General features: G+C 46.8%; 1 protein-coding gene across 2 annotated transcripts; it reads right to left on the reverse strand.

Moving 5' to 3' along the window:
- Nucleotides 1-6,898: 6,898 nt before the first annotated feature.
- Nucleotides 6,899-13,253, reverse strand: MYCN (MYCN proto-oncogene, bHLH transcription factor). Of its 2 annotated transcripts, none has more exons than XM_069974104.1 (3): nt 13,193-13,253; nt 10,530-11,325; nt 6,899-8,583 (listed from the first exon to the last, which is right to left on the reverse strand). In XM_069974104.1, the coding sequence occupies exons 2-3, from the start codon at nt 11,248-11,250 to the stop codon at nt 7,979-7,981; spliced, it is 1,326 nt and encodes a 441-aa protein (XP_069830205.1). In that variant the 5' UTR covers nt 11,251-11,325; nt 13,193-13,253; the 3' UTR covers nt 6,899-7,978. The 2 variants fall into 2 exon arrangements, with proteins under 2 accessions (XP_069830205.1, XP_069830204.1); XM_069974103.1 differs by lacking the exon at nt 13,193-13,253 and adding an exon at nt 12,812-12,886.
- Nucleotides 13,254-16,216: the final 2,963 nt, after the last annotated feature.

Genomic DNA, 16,216 nt, shown 5'->3' on the forward strand with positions numbered 1-16,216 from the left:
TTATCCAGTGTTAAAAAAAAAAACAAAAAAAACATGGCCACTTTTTCCCAGAGACAGCACTGCTCTTGTCTCCAGTTTGGGTGGGGTTTAGCAGTTACTTCCATTGAATTGAATGAAGCTTGAAGAGGTACACCAGTGAGAATCTTTTTCTTTTAAATCAACTGGTTTCAGAAATATATACAGATTTTTAATTTAATTCTATTTAAAAATCTCCAGTCTTCCAGTACGTATCAGCTGCTGTATGTCCTGCAGGAAGTGGGGTATTCTCTCCAATCTGACACAGTGCTCTCTGCTGCCACCTCTGTCCATGTCAGGAACTGTCCTGAACCTTCTCTGCCCTGGACGGTCCCTGACATGGACAGAGGTGGCAGCAGAGAGCACTGTGTCAGACTGGAAAGAATACACCACTTCCTGCTGGACATACAGCAGCTGATAAGTATTGGAAGATTGGAGATTTTTGGATAGAAGTTATATACAAATCTCTACCATATCTGTCATAGGCATCCCCTAACCGTCAGTAACTTTTTCAGTAATTTATGCTAGAGCCATTTCTGCTGGGTACTAACCACTGCGCACAGGGAACACCCCTAAGCGTGCTATTCGGAGATACTCTTACCCAATCGTCTAGCACAGTGATGGATGGCTAACCTTGACACTCCAGCTGTTGCAAAACTACAATTTCAATCATGCCTGAACAACCAAAGATATGGCTTTGGCTGCCCAGGCATGATGGGAGTTGTAGTTTTGAAACAGCTTGAGTGTCAAGGTTAGCCATCACTGGTCTTGCTGTTACAATTTGGCCTTTATATCTTTCTATCATATCTTTATCCTTGCCTATTTTTTACCTGTGCCCAATTGAGAACTAGCTATATCCCTATATCAAGGACTGTGCTGTGTCACATGTCCTACCCCTTGGCAGAAAGCCTAATGCTATTGTTAAAGGGGTTATCCGACCTTAGAAAGACAAGGCTGTAATATTCCAGAAGCAGCACCACTTCTGTCCTTAGTTCCATTGAAGTGAATAGCGCCAAATTGTAATACCGCACACAACCTGAAGACAGGGGTGGCGCTGTTTTTGCAAGAAAGTAGCTCTTAAGATCTTTGGTAGTCACAGGTTTTGGCTGCCAAGCTATAAAAGTGGCGCCCCCTTCAGTAAAGGAAGCTAATGCAGGGCTCCAGACTAAAAAATTTACCTGGGAGCCATTGGCTCCTAACCTGAAAAATTTAGGCGCCAAATAGAATATTTGGTCACCAACATTTTAAACCATGTAAAATTAATGTTATGTTAAATGGGACTTACTGTGTGCAGAGGCCACGGCAGCATCCTCCTCCTCCTTTAGATTCTTTCTTTTCTTAGTTTGAAAACGTTCAACATGGAAACTTGCAACTTGACAACCATATCCAGTCTGACTCAGTACTTCAGCTTCACTTGGCTAGCCTTTTAATGAGGCTTACTCTTCTGAACTTGAACTTAAAGGGAACCTGTCGACCCCCGTGCCGGGGTGACAGGCTCCCAACCCCCCTATACTCACCTCATCGCGCCGGGTCCCGCTTCTGAAGATGGCCGGGTCACGGAGATCTCAGCCGCTGCAGCCCGGCGCGCACACTGAGAGATGAGTCCAACGCTCATAGAGAATGACGGGAGAGTCCAGCGCTCCGTCATTCTGACATGACGGAGCGCTGGACTCTCCAGTCATTCTCTATGAGCGTTGGACTCATCTCTCAGTGTGCGCGCCGGGCTGCAGCGGCTGAGATCTCCGTGACCCGGCCATCTTCAGAAGCGGGACCCGGCGCGATGAGGTGAGTATAGGTTCTAACGGGGGGTTGGGAGCCTGTCACCCCGGCACCGGGGGTGACAGGTTCCCTTTAAAACCTTGCAACAGTCTATACATACTGAGCTAGACTTATGACTGCAGCCATAGTGACCCCCCACAAGATGTGTATATAAATAGATATATCTCTCACCTAGTGACTAATGCAAGTGACCCCCTACAAAACAGACACCTGAGGGGCCCTGATAATAATAATTGTGCATATATCTATCTCCCAGTGTCTGCAGCCAGTTTGCCCTACACTTATAGATGGCCCCCTCCCCTTATAGATGACCCCCTCTACCCCCATTATAGATGCCCCCTCCTCCCCCATTATAGATGCCCCCTCTCCCCCCCATTATAGATGCCCCCTCTTCTCCCCCCCTTATAGATACCCCCTCCCCTTATAGATGCCTCCTCTCCCCCCCCCCCATTATAGATGCCCCCTCTTCTTCCCCCCTTATAGATACCCCCTCCCCTTATAGATGGCCCCCTCTCCCCAACTTGAAGATGGCCCCTCTTCTCCCCCCATTATAGATGCCCCCCCTTTCCTCTATGCTAAGCAGTATTTAAAAAAAACAAACACACAAACTCACCTGACAACCCGCTCCCCCGGCGATCCTCTTCTTCTTCAGGTGCTGTCCCCGGCTGATGCGCGGCTGCCGGGGGTGTCCCGTCCTATCCCCGGCAGCGCGGCGCGTCAGTGAGCTCCCTGTACGCCGGGGCTGTGACTTCTGACACAGGAAGCGTCTCTGACGTGCGCTTCCTGTGCCGGAAGTCAGGGCCCCAGGCAGCTCACTGATGCGCCGCTCTGCCGGGGATAGGACGGGACACCCCCGGCAGCCGCGCATCAGCCGGGGGCCCGGACTTAAAGAAACAGCACACTGCCGCCGGGGCCAGTCGCAAATGGCGCCCAGATTAATAAATCTGGGCGCCATTTGCAAAATTTCAGTCGCATTGGCGACCATTTTGGTCGCCATCTGGAGCCCTGTAATGTATACCATACAATGCCCTAGGGGCTGATTCACTCACTACTGTATGCTATAACTGCAGTGGGAGCTGTAAGAAGGGAAAAAAAAAACAAGGTGAGTGCTGTCATTAGCTGCAATTCACATTACACACTGCTGACACTGTTAGATAGCCCAGTGCTTCCCAATTCCAGTCCTCAGGCCTCAGTCCTCAGGCGGAAAGGCGCCCAGATGTGCGGGCGGACAGCTGACGGAATTCCGCAGACATTGTCCGCGAGAATTCCGTTGTGTGAACCCGCCCAAAGATTATCTGACAGATTATCTGCTAAAGATTTGAAGCCAAAGCCTGGAATGGATTTGAAAAGAGGAGAAATCTCAGCCTTACTTTTAGGACCTGATCTCTGTTTATAGTCTGTTCCTGGCTTTGGCTTCAAATCTTTCTGTGTACATGTACCCCTAGAATACCTGATGCACTGAGTATAATTATATCACCTGTGCAATTCTAAGAAAATCCTCAAAACATGACCTGTTGGTGAGGCCTGAGGACTGAAATTGGGAAGCACTGAGATAGCCGATAGGTCAGGGATACACATGGTGCCTTTCATATATCTGTCTGTACTTCCATCGGGGGAGATTTATCAAACATGGTGTAAAGTGAAACTGGCTCAGTTGCCCCTAGCAACCAATCAGATTCCACCTTTCATTTTCCAAAATCTGTGAGGAATGAAAGGTGGAATCTGATTGGTTGCTAGGGGCAACTGAGCCAATTTCACTTTACACCATGTTTGATAAATCTCCCCCACATAACGTATACGCAGCAGATACTTGCCCAATCACTTCAATGGGCTGACAATCAGTATGTCACACCCATCAAAGTGAATGGGCAAGTATCCGCAGCGGATTTCGCTGTGGATACGTTGTGTTTGTACCCTAAAGCAAAACATATATTTCATTCTCCTATGCAAAGTGTCAGATGCTTGAAATTGCTGAAAGCTATGATTTGGAATGTTACCTTGAACCCCTTCCCATCCCTCTCCCTCCATATCCCTGCTTGACTGACAGTCGATAAGGTGGGGAGCAAGGATACTTATTAGCTAGGGAAAGCCCCTTTGACACCATGTAGAGGAGAATAAAAGCATTTTAGCATATTATGGGGAAGATTTATCAAACATGGTGTAAAGTGAAACTGGCTCAGTTGCCCCTAGCAACCAATCAGATTCCACCTTTCATTTTCCAAAGAATCTGTGAGGAATGAAAGGCGGAATCTGATTGGTTGCTAGGGGCGACTGAGACGGTTTCACTTTACACCATGTTTGATAAATCTCCCCCATTATGTGTCAGCAGTTTGGAACATTAATTGCAGTTGACAGATTCCCTTTAAAAGGAGAAGTCCGGCAACATTTTTTATTAAAGTATTGTGTTGCACCACAAAAGTTATACAAATTACCAATATACACTTATTATGAGAAATGCACATAAGGTCCTTTATTCCCTGCGCTTACTAATGCATCAAGGCTTCACTTCCTGGATAACATGGTGAAGTCACTTCCTGGATAACATGGTGATGTTACTTCCTGGATAAAATGGTGAAGTCACTTCCTGGATAACATGGTGATGTCACTTCCTGGATAAAATGGTAAAGTCACTTCCTGGATAACATGGTGAAGTCACTTCCTGGATAACATGGTGATGTCACTTCCTGGATAACATGGTGATGTCACGCCCCGACTCCCAGAGCTGTGCGGGCTGTGGCTGCTGGAGAGGATGATGGCAGAGGGATGCTCAGTGTCCCCCTGCCATCATCCTCTCAAGCAGCCACAGCCCGCACAGCTCTGGGAGTCGGGGCGTGACATCACCATGTTATCCAGGAAGTGACATCACCATGTTATCCAGGAAGTGACTTCACCATGTTATCCAGGAAGTGACATCACCATATTATCCATGCAGTGAAGCCTTGATGCAGTAGTAAGTGCAGGAAAAAAAGCACTTTATAAGCATTTCCCGTAATAAGTGTATATTGGTAATTTGTATAACTTTTGGGGGGGGGCAATACAATACTCCTTTAAGGGGGATGCTGTTTTTGTAGAAAACAACCATACAACTGTACCCTTGGACATCCCCTCTAAGGATAACCAGGGTACAAAGCTGAACTTCTCCAGAACTCCTTTATACACTCCGTGCCACTTCCTCAGGACTGCAGCAGACGCCCCTGCCCCCCCTTACATTTATTACCGTCACTGCTAATTTCACTCATTAACAAGACATGGGTATTTATAGATATTAAAGGAGTAGTCCGGTGTCAGACATTTTTTTTTTTTTTTTCAAAAGAGGCCGAGTCTCGCTCAGACCAGGAAGTTGCCAGGAGACCAGGAATCGGAGTGGAGGACAGCGGACCCCTGCATTGGAGCTGGGGAGGTAGGTGCATGTAGTTATGTTCAGCAACCTCCTCCCCGACTCTTTTGAAAAAGAAATGTCTGACACCGGACTTTTTCAGTGAACTACCCCTTCAATGGCTGCACGAACAATACAGTGATCGTTTGTGCGTCCACGCAATTTCTCATGCCTTGTAAAATTACTGCAAACCTGCACCGATCGGGGCTTATTTGGGGCCTTAGACAGGTGCACATCTGCATGTCAAAACGGACCCTCAGATATGTACAATATTATCCAGGAATACATGGCCGCACCCTTATACAGTCAGTCCATTCCTTCCAAACCCGGATAACCTTCCGGCCACTCGCAGGTCATTGCTTGGTCAGATGCAGGCTTGTGGGATGAGAGAAGGAAAAAAAAAATTTTTTACAATCTTGCCGCCAAATTAGAAGCCCCGCCCTATTAGGTGCCAAATCGGAAGCCTCCTCAGCTCCAACAGGCCTGCATCTTGGGAGCAACAACCTGCAAGTGGCCGGAATGTTATCCTGGTTTAGGAAGGAATGGACGGACAATATAAATGGTGCGGTAATGGAAGATGACTGAGGAAAATTAAATTTCTTTTTTTTTTTTTTTTGAGTGGTGGAGGGCAGGGTTATGTTCACATTTATTACTTTATCATGCAGTAATAAGAGGGATAAGCAAATTTACAGTGAGAGTAAAGCACTTTGCTCAGCTCGGCCATCGGCTTGGCTTCTCAGCCGGCTGCCTTTGAACTCCGTGCCGCTCTGCTTTGGGTGCCTGGAATAGCTGGATCCAGTCCTGGGAGAAGTTTCCCAGGACTGGATCCAGCTTTTCCAGGCACCGGGAGCAGGGAGGCACAGAGTTCAAAGGCAGCCGGCTAACAATCCGATGGCCGAGCTGAGCAAAGTGCTTCACTTTCACTGTAAATTCGCTCATCCCTCTTATTTTAACATTTCGGGTGACTATTTGCAATATCAAGTGTATATAGCTTTCCATGTGTCAGGGCTGTAGACATCAGTGATACCATTCTAAGGTATGTGAGACCACTATAGATACTACTGCTAGTATAATATACTGCCGTCTTGCACGGTGACAGCCATTCTATTAGACCCAGTTATAGAATTACCAGCACGGCGGATCCGCCCGCCATGTTAAGCCCATATCACAAAGGGGTGCAGGGAGGAAAGGGGGGTGGGGGTGGCAGGCAGGTAATATAGGAGGCCTCCCGCCTCTAATGCTTTCAATGATGTGGTCAATATTGACCAAGGGGTGATCAAGGCCTAGAAACATCACCGCTCAGTTTGGGTGTGGGGGTTTTTACAGCTCAGTTCCATTGTAAAGAACGGAGCTAATTTGTAATACCACACACAACCTGAGGACAGGGGTGGCACTGTTTCTGCAAGAAAGTAACTTAACCAAGTAAAAAAAAAAAAAAAAACCATAGCTTTCTTTCACAAACAGCACCACTCCTGTCCTCAGGTTGTACGTGGTACTACAATTCAGCCCTATTCACTACTAAGTTGCAAACCCCACACCAAAACTGAAAATTAGAATACATTCTGGAAGGTGGCGGCCATGTTTTTCTAATCCTGGATAATCCTTTTAAGCATGCACAGGGTGACAACCAGTGGTGGTACACACATACACAAAAATAAAAAAAAAATCCCTCATTTCACAACAGAGTAACAAAACACAGACATTAACATTTGCTGCTATTTATTTTTCATAAACATGAGGTATTTCAAAGTGCTAGAAGAAAAAAAGCACTAAAAAAAAATAAAAAAATAAAATAAAAAAAATGTACATTGAAATAAAAAAAAAAAATATGAATGAGTAAAAAACGAACAAAAACATATACACAGAACTTTGAAACGCTCCGGTTCTATGCGCCAAACAAGACGTGAACAAATACAATAAAAATAAAAAAAGGACCAACGAAACGGGCTAAGAAAAAAAACAAAAGGCATATATAATACTTTTCTTTACAAAAGTTCTCAGTTCAAAAAGGTGATAAAGTAAATATCTACTCAAAACTTTCACAACTCATTTTCATACGAAAATATAAGTATCAAATTTAGTTATGTATCAGCATCATACTAAAGTATACAGGCAGTGTAAGAATTAGTCCAGTACATAACAAGAGATTAACAATATATTTGTATACAAAACATGCTCCTCAAACATTGAGGCCTTACAGTACTTGGGTCTGAACTTCCAGTCTAAATAGCGGTAGTGAGAGCTACCCAGAATAGCCCCAGAAAGTTGCACGAAAAAAGGCAAAGTAGTAATGGTATATACAGAGGTTTCTCCAGAGGTACAAGTGCTAACCCCAGAATAGTAACATCAGTTACAATGAGCACCATCAACAAACCAAAAAAACAAAGAAACTGAATGAGTCTTACAAAAACAGATGTGATCAGCAGCTCAAAAAATGCGCACAACATGAAAAAAAACCTACAAAGTGTATAGCAAAAAAAGAGATATAATAAAACAGTCAATCATTTGGCAGTCTACTCAACTCAGGAACAAAAAAAAAAAAAACTGTATCCAGTTGTTTCGAAACGATGACGAAACATGTAAGGAAAAAAAAAATCCAAAAACATTGCGTCTTCAACTGCAGGAGTGAACTGGATTGGAAAATAAACCAACATTCGTACTGTCAAGAAAACAAAAACAAAAAAATTCTCATTTTGTAATATTTTTTCTTTTCTCGTTTTGCTTTGAAGAATCAAAAATTTGTGCAAAGTGGCAGTGAGAGTTCAGAAAGAGAAGAAGGAGAGTAAAAAAAAAAAAAAGGAACAAGGTCTAGCAAGTCCGCGCGTTCTCGATTTTCTTGAGGAGCTGCTGCTGTCGGAGTTGAAGTTTTTCTTTCTCCTGTAACAATCTTTGTTCGTCGGCCTGAAGGGAATGAACGTATTCAGTGGCTTTTTTGAGGATGACGACTTTAGCGGCCTTGTCGTTTTTAACTAGTTCGGGTACATGGTCCCTTAAAGTGAGAAAGCTGGACCTCAGGTCGTTGCGGCGCTGGCGCTCCAGGATGTTGTGGTTGCGTCGCCTCTCGCTGTCTTCGGAGTCGTAGTTGCGAGGGCTGGAGCTTTTAGCCTTTGGTTGTACCACATTTTTTACCACGCGGGGCGTTTCGTTCTTCTGCTTCTTTTGAGGCGGAGCCACTTCTTCCGTCTCTACGTAGGGCGACGGCGCCGCATAGTTGTGTTGTTGATGCACCGGAGCGCATCGCTTAAGGATAAGTTCGGTGGGAAGGTTTTTTCCGGAGGCAAGGTTGGTGCTGGATTTAGAGCGCAGTACTGCCGGGCAAGTTACCGGCCTACCGGATAACGTGCGCCTTTTCTCCACGGTGACAACATCAATCTCTTCCTCTTCGTCATCCTCCTCGTCATCTTCCTCATCATCTGAAAACAAGAACAGAACAGATATCAGAACTCCATTAAGTAACTACTTGGGATCAACTGCAAAATATCAAAAAAAATTATTGTAAAATTTTTGAATTTGTCATTATTAACCCTTACGAGACACTCAACACAGGCTTCTGTATCGCTCCCTTGGATTAAACACAGTGGAACAAATTGTACGGTTAGATACAGGCTCCGTGAAAAGAGCAAAGTGGAGATTTGCTGTACTTGGAGGACAGGGAAAAAAAAAAAAAAAAAAAATCAAATGATTCAACAAATTGTCTGCCTCGGTGACAGGAAAAGCTAGACACAATCGCTGGGTTTGTTTCAAGGCATAATGTGCTGCTGGTCATCTGTAGGCCCCTTTAAGCCAGGGATTTGGTTCCTGGCCAATAAGACAGCTGTTGCGAGGAAGTGCTTCCTCTGAGCTGTCAAGCCACAAACAAGAAAAGAGTTTTAGCCGCGTTAGGACCATAATTCTAAAAAATTAGCAAAATTATTTAGTCCTACTTTTAAAATTTTTAACTTAAAAAACAAAAAATAAAAATGTAAAAATTAATAAAATTCTAGCCATAAGGAGGCTCAGCTGAGAACAAAAATTTAGACTTGTTGCTGATTTTTTAGCACTGTAAGTAGTTAATGCCAACAAGATGATGAATAATGGATTTTAAGTTCAAAAATATTCATTTAAAGGAACAGGTTTATTTGATAAAACTTTTGCCAACGCGGCATTCTGCCAATGGGAACAGTCTTGAACTTGACTAAAGTTATAAACTTTGCAACGTCGGAGCAACAGGGTCCACTTGAGCGGTGATGAATTTGCATAGTGTTTTATCCAGCTACAATTAGTAGGCCAGTAGGATAAATGGCCAGAGCTGCGACTGAGGGGGGCCCGATGGATCACTGGTGTTGTAATTCTGCCTGAGAAGCTGCTTTTTAAGTTGCCAAGCATCTGTTACTAGTAACTAACATGATAGGATTACCTTTCAGATATACAGCAACCCCCGTCTGCCGCTTCAGCTGCCTTAAAAAAAAAAAAAAAAAAAAAAGAAAAAGAAAAGGTCCTTCTTAATTTAATGAACCCTTTCAGAATTAAAAGCAAAAAAACATCGCCATCTGGTGGCCTGGGCGCTCAATAGGCCACCGTTGATTGGCCCCTAACAAGGCGCTCTTCTCAATGCTGCTCGTAGGAGAGAGGTCAAAGGGAGAAGAAAAAAAAAAAAAAAGGACTCTGTGAGCTGAAGTTACTGTGTCAGCTGTTTCGAGGGCTTCTATTCTACCAAAACGGACGTATCTTCGACGCCTTCCCTCCAAGGACGATAGCGGAGGGGAGAACGTGCCCTTGACCCAACTCAATGTCTCGAATTTGCTGCAAAATTGATGAGACGTCAAAAAAATAAATCACCGGGTCACCTTGTACAATGCAAATGGGATCTTGCGGAGACACGGACCATCGCGACCCCGGAGGAGCAAAGAGGAGACTAACGCTAATAATGGGCTTATTATACGGAGATAGACCAGTTATAATGCAACAAATGGAGATAGGTGAACCTGAGGGATGGAAGTGCAATCATTTCTCACGTCTGGATAAATCATAGAGACACAAGAGCATTCATGGCGTCCTGGCAGACACAAGTGGCTGGGGCTCCGAGACACACCAGTCTGGGCATCGCCTACAAGCATTAACATGCTAGCTGCGGTTTACAACTCACTTTCTGAACACACCCACAAACAGTAGTGTATACACCCTGTCAGACGTCTACCGCTACCCACAGGGCATAGCTGTGACCCATGGTGCCAAAGGGTGCCCCTTACATTGTAATGTTTTTGAGGGCATACATAAGCAAGCCAAATGCCTGGTTATATATCATATTCTTATGCCGTATGGTGCCAAGGCTACGATACAAGGGAACCGGTCCATAAAGCAATATTAATAATGTATTTACCAGATTCACTGTGGCTGTCGTCTCCAGAGCTGGCACTGGTTCTGCTTGGCTGGCTGCAGCTTCTGGCTGGTGCACTGGCGGGTACAGCGGTGGCTATGGCACTGACGGGTGGGTTAGCTTGCCCAATTCTGCCGCTTTCTCCCTTGTTAATTGGGAATGGGAAAACCACGGCTGGATCGACGCAGTGGGACGCTGGGTTGTTTAAATCCTCGACTTGCCCAGGCGAGTTGCTGGCTGAAGGGGCGACGGTTTGGTTCTGGGCTACAGGTTCCACCACCCCTGCGGCTTTGCCCAGCTTCTCGTTGACTGCCCTTTCCAGCTTTTCCCTGGCAGAGAAGCCACTCCACATACAGTCCTGGATGATGATGGACTTGAGGTTGCCAGGGGACAAACCCAGCTCTGTGCTCCAGCCGGAGCCCCCGAGCAAGTCGGCTTCAGGAGGCAACAGCAACAATTCCGATGCCCAGTCCAAGGCATCCTCATCACCGGGTAAGCCATAATCTAGTAGGGGCCCCTGTCCAGGAGACAGGGGGTCACTCTGTAGCCCAGCTCGGCTTGGAGAAAGAGGAGGCGTGGGGAGCAATTCAAACTTCTTCCAGATGTCTTCCCCTGGGGGGGCACAGTCCGGGCCACACAGATAAAAATCATCCTCGTCCGGGTAGAAACAAGGCTGCAAGGAGTCAAACTCCAGGTCCGGGTTCTTGCTCACCACCCCGGGCATCTTCCAGCTCTTCTCAGCACTCAATGCAAACGTACCACCACAGATGCCTTATCCACAGATCCTGCCAGCCACTATCTAGAAGAATAGAAAACGCCGTCAGAATTATAATCATGCAGCCAAGGCCAGGCTAAAAGATGGCAAGAAGAGTAGGTAACGCTGCCAATGGTCCATGCAGTTCAGGGGGTGTTTCTGGATAAGAGATGCAGGCGAGAGATGCACTGAGAGAGGGCTGGACTGCCAGAAGGACTCTGCGCCACTCACTAGCTACTCCCACCCGACTGATCTCACTGCACTCCTGAATGGATGGATATGCAAAGAGTCGGCTTTTGTGTGGGTGCCATGTATAGGTATAGCCCGGAATGCTCCCACATGCCCTCCTGCCCTGTGCCGCTGCCAGAAGTTACTATGTGCAGCTCTACTAGTGTTATGACTGCAGCTGTCAGATCCCGGAATGATCACCAGTGTCAGCTCAAGCCTGCAGAAATGGGCACTACCCCTGGTGCAATACCCAGAGCAGTCATCAGGGCATGCAATGCACAACCCAATGCACAATATATCAGAGCACATTATACATACACAATCCAATGTATATTATAGGACATGCATTACTCATACATAACCCAATACACATACACAACCCAATGCACAATATATCAGAGCACATTATACATACACAATCCAATGTATATTATAGGACATGCATTACTCATACATAACCCAATACATATTATAGGGCATGCATCACCCCCCCTCCCCCAATGCATGCTATAACATATGTATACAAAACGAATTGCATGCAATATAATAGTACATTACAAATACAAAACACATTGCATGCTATACCTTATCACATGCATTGCATGTACACAACACATTGCATGCTACACCATGCATTACATGTATACACTACATAATATACTATACATAACCCAATACAAGCTTTACCAGGGCATATGCATTTTATATATAACACATAGCATATACACAACCTATTGCATACTATATCATAGCATATACACAACCTATTGCATACTGTATCATAGCCTATACACAACCTATTGCATGCTGTATCATAGTTAATACACAACCCATTGCATGCTGTATCATAGTTAATACACAACCCATTGCATGCTGTATCATAGTACATACACAACCCATTGCATGCTGTATCATAGTTAATACACAACCCATTGCATGCTGTATCATAGTTAATACACAACCCATTGCATGCTGTATCATAGTACATACACAACCCATTGCATGCTGTATCATAGTTAATACACAACCCATTGCATGCTGTATCATAGTACATACACAACCCATTGCATGCTGTATCATAGTACATACACAACCCATTGCATGCTATAATATAATACATACACAACCCATTGCATGCTGAATCATAGCATATACACAACCCATTGCATGCTGAATCATAGTACATGCATTAGTCACATTCATAGCACATACATGACATACACACAACCCATTGCACATTACACAGCAGAAGTGGTGCCATGCCAGGCAAGGACTCAGCATGATGTAGTAGGGGCAGCCTTACCTCTGTCTGGCCCTGGAGTTGCTCCAGTGGGTCGTGTCCCTGCACTGTCCCCCTGCACTACCCTCCTGTCCTCCTCTCCCTGCACTGTCCCCCTGCACTACCCTCCTCTCCCTGCACTACCCTCCTGTCCCTGCACTACCCTCCTCTCCCTGCACTGCACTCCTCTCCCTGCACTACCCTCCTCTCCCTGCACTGTCCCCCTGCACTACCCTCCTGTCCCTGCACTGTCCCCCTGCACTACCCTCCTGTCCCTGCACTGTCCCCCTGCACTACCCTCCTGTCCCTGCACTGCACTCCTCTCCCTGCACACTGCACTCTGTCACTGCATGCACTTTGAAGCTGTTGGATATTATTAACTTAAAAAAAAAAAAATTGACACACCCGAGAGAAAGGTGGGGAGACAGGGAGAAGAGACCCGGGTGCACCCTCCTCCTCCTCCTCCTCCTCCTCCTCCCATTCATGAAGCCTCCTACTTGGGAGGTGCCAGAGATTTAGCGCCAAAATGCCTGTCCCCCCTTCCTGTGGTGTGTGCCGGCTGGTAATGTGAGCTGCTGCTTATCACCAATGGAGGGGCAGGCAGATGGGGGGCAGGCATGGTGCTGGCCACACAGCCTGTCATCGGGGGAGGGGGAGATCATTGTCTCCTCCATACATTGTTCAGCATCCTGCCTGCTGCAGCCCCGTCCAGATCTGCTGTGTAATAGCAGACTGTTTACTAATATGCACATTGCATAACCTCATTAGCTCTCATACACACGATCCGGTTGGCACATGCAGACTCGCTTCTCTGTCATTGTCTTGCATGCACATTGCACCTCATCTGCATCCAGGTCATATGCATGCTTCATTGTTTGCAAACAGACCGGACTACTACCCCCATCGTGTGCTGCACATGGATGAGGAGATACAACAAGTGACCTAGTGGTGGTCGTACTGGGCGGCCTGTGGCTCTCCTGCAGCCTCCCGGGTGGGTGTGGGCTGATGGAAGGAAAGGACAGCCCGAGTTCCTGGAGAGAGTCCGCAGCCCGCACTCCGCATCACCCGCTGGAGGGATAAAGAAGCGGCGGGGGAGCGGGCGGCTGCTGCTGGAGGGTGGGAGGGCGCCATCTAGTGGGCGCTGCCGGTAACATGGTGCATTCGACATGTCAGGCTGCAGCCTGGTGCTCTAAGGCAGCAGGGTCACACAATGGGTTTTTTTGGTTTGTTATTTTTATTTTTTTTTTATTTTTGCAGTTTCCTGAGCCAAAACCATAAGTGGGTCCAGCAGGAAGGAGAAGTACAAGTCCTGCCTTTATATTTCCCATTCACTCCTAACTTTGGCTGTGAAAAAGATGGCAGCATTTGCCTGTGACCCCCCATAGGCTACAGAACAAAATGCTACCATATACCGCAGCGCATCCGTTTGATGGACCGTACTCTAGTAGAGACTATTGGGGAGATTTATCAGACATGGTGTAAAGTGAACCTGGCTCAGTCGCCCCTAGCAACCAATCAGATTCCACCTTTCATTTTCCAAAGAGTCTGTGAGGAATTAAAAGTGGAATCTGATTGGTTGCTAGGGGCGACTGAGCCAGGTTCACTTTACACCATGTCTGATATGTTTGGTCCTAAGATCCAATGGAAACAGAACAGGCACGCCATGGTATATGTAGCATACTGCTCTATATGTGTGCCAATGTATCCAGAAATTGTGGGATTGCTTATAAAACTTAACCCCTTAACGACATCGGGCGTAAACTTACGCCCTGGCGCCCTGGTACTTAGCGCATCAGGGCGTAAATTTACGCCCGATGTTTCCCCGATCGCTGCGTGTTCACACACAGCGGTCGGGGAAGATGGCCTGCTATAAATCATAGCAGGCCATCATAGCTTCTCGGCACGGGGGGTGGTTAACACCCCCCGTGCTTACGATCGCTGCTATAGGCTGATCAATTCAGATCAGCCAATAGCGGCGATCGGAACCTTTCCGGGTCATCGGTGACCCGATGACCCGGAAAAAAAATGGCGGTCGGTGCTGTCCGAGGACGGCACCGACCGCCATTACTGTAAAAAGTAATGTTGATCGCCGTGCCACCGGCCCGATCGCCGTGAACGGCCGGCCGGCCGTTCACGGCGATCGGGCCGGTGGCACGGCGATCAGAGTCCCACAAAATAGTAAATACCTGCCCTGGACCCCTCAGCTAGGTAGCGGAGGGGTCCAGAGCAGGTATTTGTACATTACTCACCTGTCCCGGGCTCCTGATCGGCGGCTTCCGGGTTCGCGGCGTCCTCCGTCATTCCGTTCGGTCTTCGGGTCTTTCCGGCGGTCCCCGTCGTCTTCTTTCGGCTATTTTCGGCTCCAGCCTCGTCATTTTCCGGATTTTGCGCTCTGCTGCCCCCTAGCGGCTGATATGTGTAATACACTTATCAGCAGCTACAGGGATATTCAGAATATAGAAAAAAAAAAAAAAATTTCCCAAATTTTTTTTTTTCTATTTTCCGCACCCTATCGCCGCTGAGTGTTGATCAGCATCGCACGAAAGTGCGCTGCTAATCAGCAACTCCTCCTTTTTGGCGTAGGGTGTTTTTTTTCTATATTCTACTGCCACGGTCTGCTTATAAGTGCCGCACATAAGTGCGGCATTTATCAGCAACTCCTTTGTTGGCGTAGGTTTTTTTTATACTTACTGTAAAAAAAACACGTAAAAAACACTACATTACACCACACTACATTGAATAAAGCTTGACACTACACCACTACATACCCCATATACCAATCCCCGTATAAAGATGGCCCCCAGGGTGTTTTCGGTGTCAGAGGGATACGTTATTATTGCCTCCGACACCGAAACAGCCAGTGAGGATGAATGGGGGGGGATCGTTCTTTCCTCCATTCATCCTCATCATCCAGTGACGTGTCTGGGGGGTAGCATAGCGTACGCTGCCCCCCAGACACGTCTTTTCCGCCAGTACCGTCCCAATAAGAGATCACGGTATGGTGTGAAATTCTACAAACTGTGTGAGCGTACCTTAGGGTACACTTACAGATTTAGGGTACATGCACACTGCGGAATGGCGAAGGATAACCCTTTGTGCATTCCGCAGCTGGCACCCGCCGGCAGACTGATGGAGGCGCGCGTCTCCACCCGTGTCATAGACTCCATGTTATGCACGGGCGGATTCCGTCGTCCATCCAAAGAATAAACACGTTGGACGGAGAGCGGAATCCGCCTGTCCATAGAATGGAGTCTATGACACGGACGGAGACGTGCGCCTGCATCAGTCCGCCAGCGGGTGCCAACTGCGGAATGCACGAAGTGTTATCTGTCGCAATTCCGCAGTGTGCATGTACCCTTAGAGTGTATGTAGGAAGGGACACCCGAATCCAGCCCCAGATGCCCCCTCCCCCCCCATCCTCGGAACAAG

The sequence above is a fragment of the Dendropsophus ebraccatus genome, chromosome 6 (assembly GCF_027789765.1).
Source record: "Dendropsophus ebraccatus isolate aDenEbr1 chromosome 6, aDenEbr1.pat, whole genome shotgun sequence".
NCBI lineage: Eukaryota > Metazoa > Chordata > Amphibia > Anura > Hylidae > Dendropsophus > Dendropsophus ebraccatus.

What these genes read in the sequence shown, in the direction of transcription:
- MYCN (XM_069974104.1), bottom strand. Translation starts at nt 11,250, where the DNA reads ATGCCCGGGGTGGTGAGCAAGAACCCGGACCTGGAGTTTGACTCCTTG. An exon ending in CGACAGCCACAGTGAATCTG is followed by an intron (nt 8,584 to 10,529) that starts GTAAATACATTA and finishes TCTTGTTTTCAG; the next exon opens with ATGATGAGGAAGATGACGAG.